Source organism: Salmo salar, chromosome ssa17 (genome assembly GCF_905237065.1).
Source record: "Salmo salar chromosome ssa17, Ssal_v3.1, whole genome shotgun sequence".
NCBI lineage: Eukaryota > Metazoa > Chordata > Actinopteri > Salmoniformes > Salmonidae > Salmo > Salmo salar.
The window spans coordinates 86489833-86490996 of record NC_059458.1 but is presented as its reverse complement, the minus strand read 5'-3'; the positions used below and the strand labels follow the sequence as shown (position 1 = coordinate 86490996).

At 50.9% G+C, this 1164-nt stretch overlaps 1 protein-coding gene across 1 annotated transcript in view; it reads right to left on the bottom strand.

Annotated features, from left to right (window-relative positions):
* LOC123728301 (potassium voltage-gated channel subfamily A member 1-like) overlaps positions 1 to 726 on the bottom strand; it is a 2271-nt gene extending 1545 nt beyond the window's left edge. The window contains exon 1 of the mRNA XM_045700324.1: positions 1 to 726. This exon is cut by the window's left edge and continues 1545 nt beyond it. Within this exon, the coding sequence (XP_045556280.1) occupies positions 1 to 477 (477 nt within the window). The 5' untranslated portion in view covers positions 478 to 726.
* Between the last annotated feature and the right edge of the window lie 438 nt (positions 727 to 1164).

Here is a 1164-nt window from a genome sequence, read left to right as displayed (position 1 = left end):
CGGTCGGTTACGGTCGAAAAAGTACTCGTTCCGGAGCGGGTCGAAGTATTTTATCCTTTTATAAGGGTCTCCCAGTAATGTATCGGGGAACTGGTTAAGGGTCCCTAGCTGCGTCTCGTACTTTAACCCTGCGATGTTGATCAGCACCCTCTCGTTGTTATCCACGTCTCTGCGCTCAATATCCAACATGTCATCGTCCAACAGATGGGGACTGTGGTCTGCGCGCCAGAGCGCATCCACGGCGTTCTCGTTACAACTCAAAGTGTTATTCATATCGTTGATTTTCCACGTCCTCGGTTTGGGACTCCCGATTGTATTAATGTCTTTGTGAAGGCTGTAGCCCGGTTCGCTGAGTCCACTCTGGACAAACGGCGGAGGTTGATGTGGATCCAGAGCGTTACGGCGGGCTACATCTCCGGTATTTCCACCGCTTCCTTTCGCTCCGCCGTTCTCAAAACTCGCCAAGGCTATCTCCATACCGTATCCATTAAATTAGGCTTTATAAATATATTTTAAAAAACCAGAAAATACTTGTCGAGTTGAAAACAACAACAGTAAACCCATCCAACGGTTTCACCCCGCAGCTGAACTGACAAGCAGCAGCAGTTAAAGCTGGATCCAATCCAACGCGTCCTCCGCTGCTAAAAAAACACAATACCGTATGTGTGTTTGGAACGGACGACGCTAAGCCATGAGCACGCGTGCTCCCTGGTCTCTCTCTCTCTCTCTCTCTCTCTCTCTCTCTCTCTCGGGAAAGTAAGTAATACACAGAGAGAGAGAGAGAGAGAGAGTCAGAGATAGAGAGAGTCAGAGAGAGAGAGTCAGAGAGAGAGAGAACGAACCCCGGATGAGAAAGTAATGAGTATTCCTGATGTCAAAAGAGCTGTTCAGCCAACCGCTGTCTGAGAAGCCTTTGAAAATGTCAGTCTGTTAGGCAATCTGTCATCCCTAACTCAGGGAGGAGAGAGAGGGATGATGGGAGGGAGAGAGAGGGGGGGATGATGGGAGGGAGGGAGGGATGATGGGAGGGAGAGAGAGAGGGGGGGATGATGGGAGGGAGGGAGAGAGAGAGGGATGATGGGAGGGAGGGAGAGAGAGAGGGATGATGGGAGGGAGGGAGAGAGGGAGAGAGGGATGATGGGAGGGAGAGAGAGAGAGAGGGAT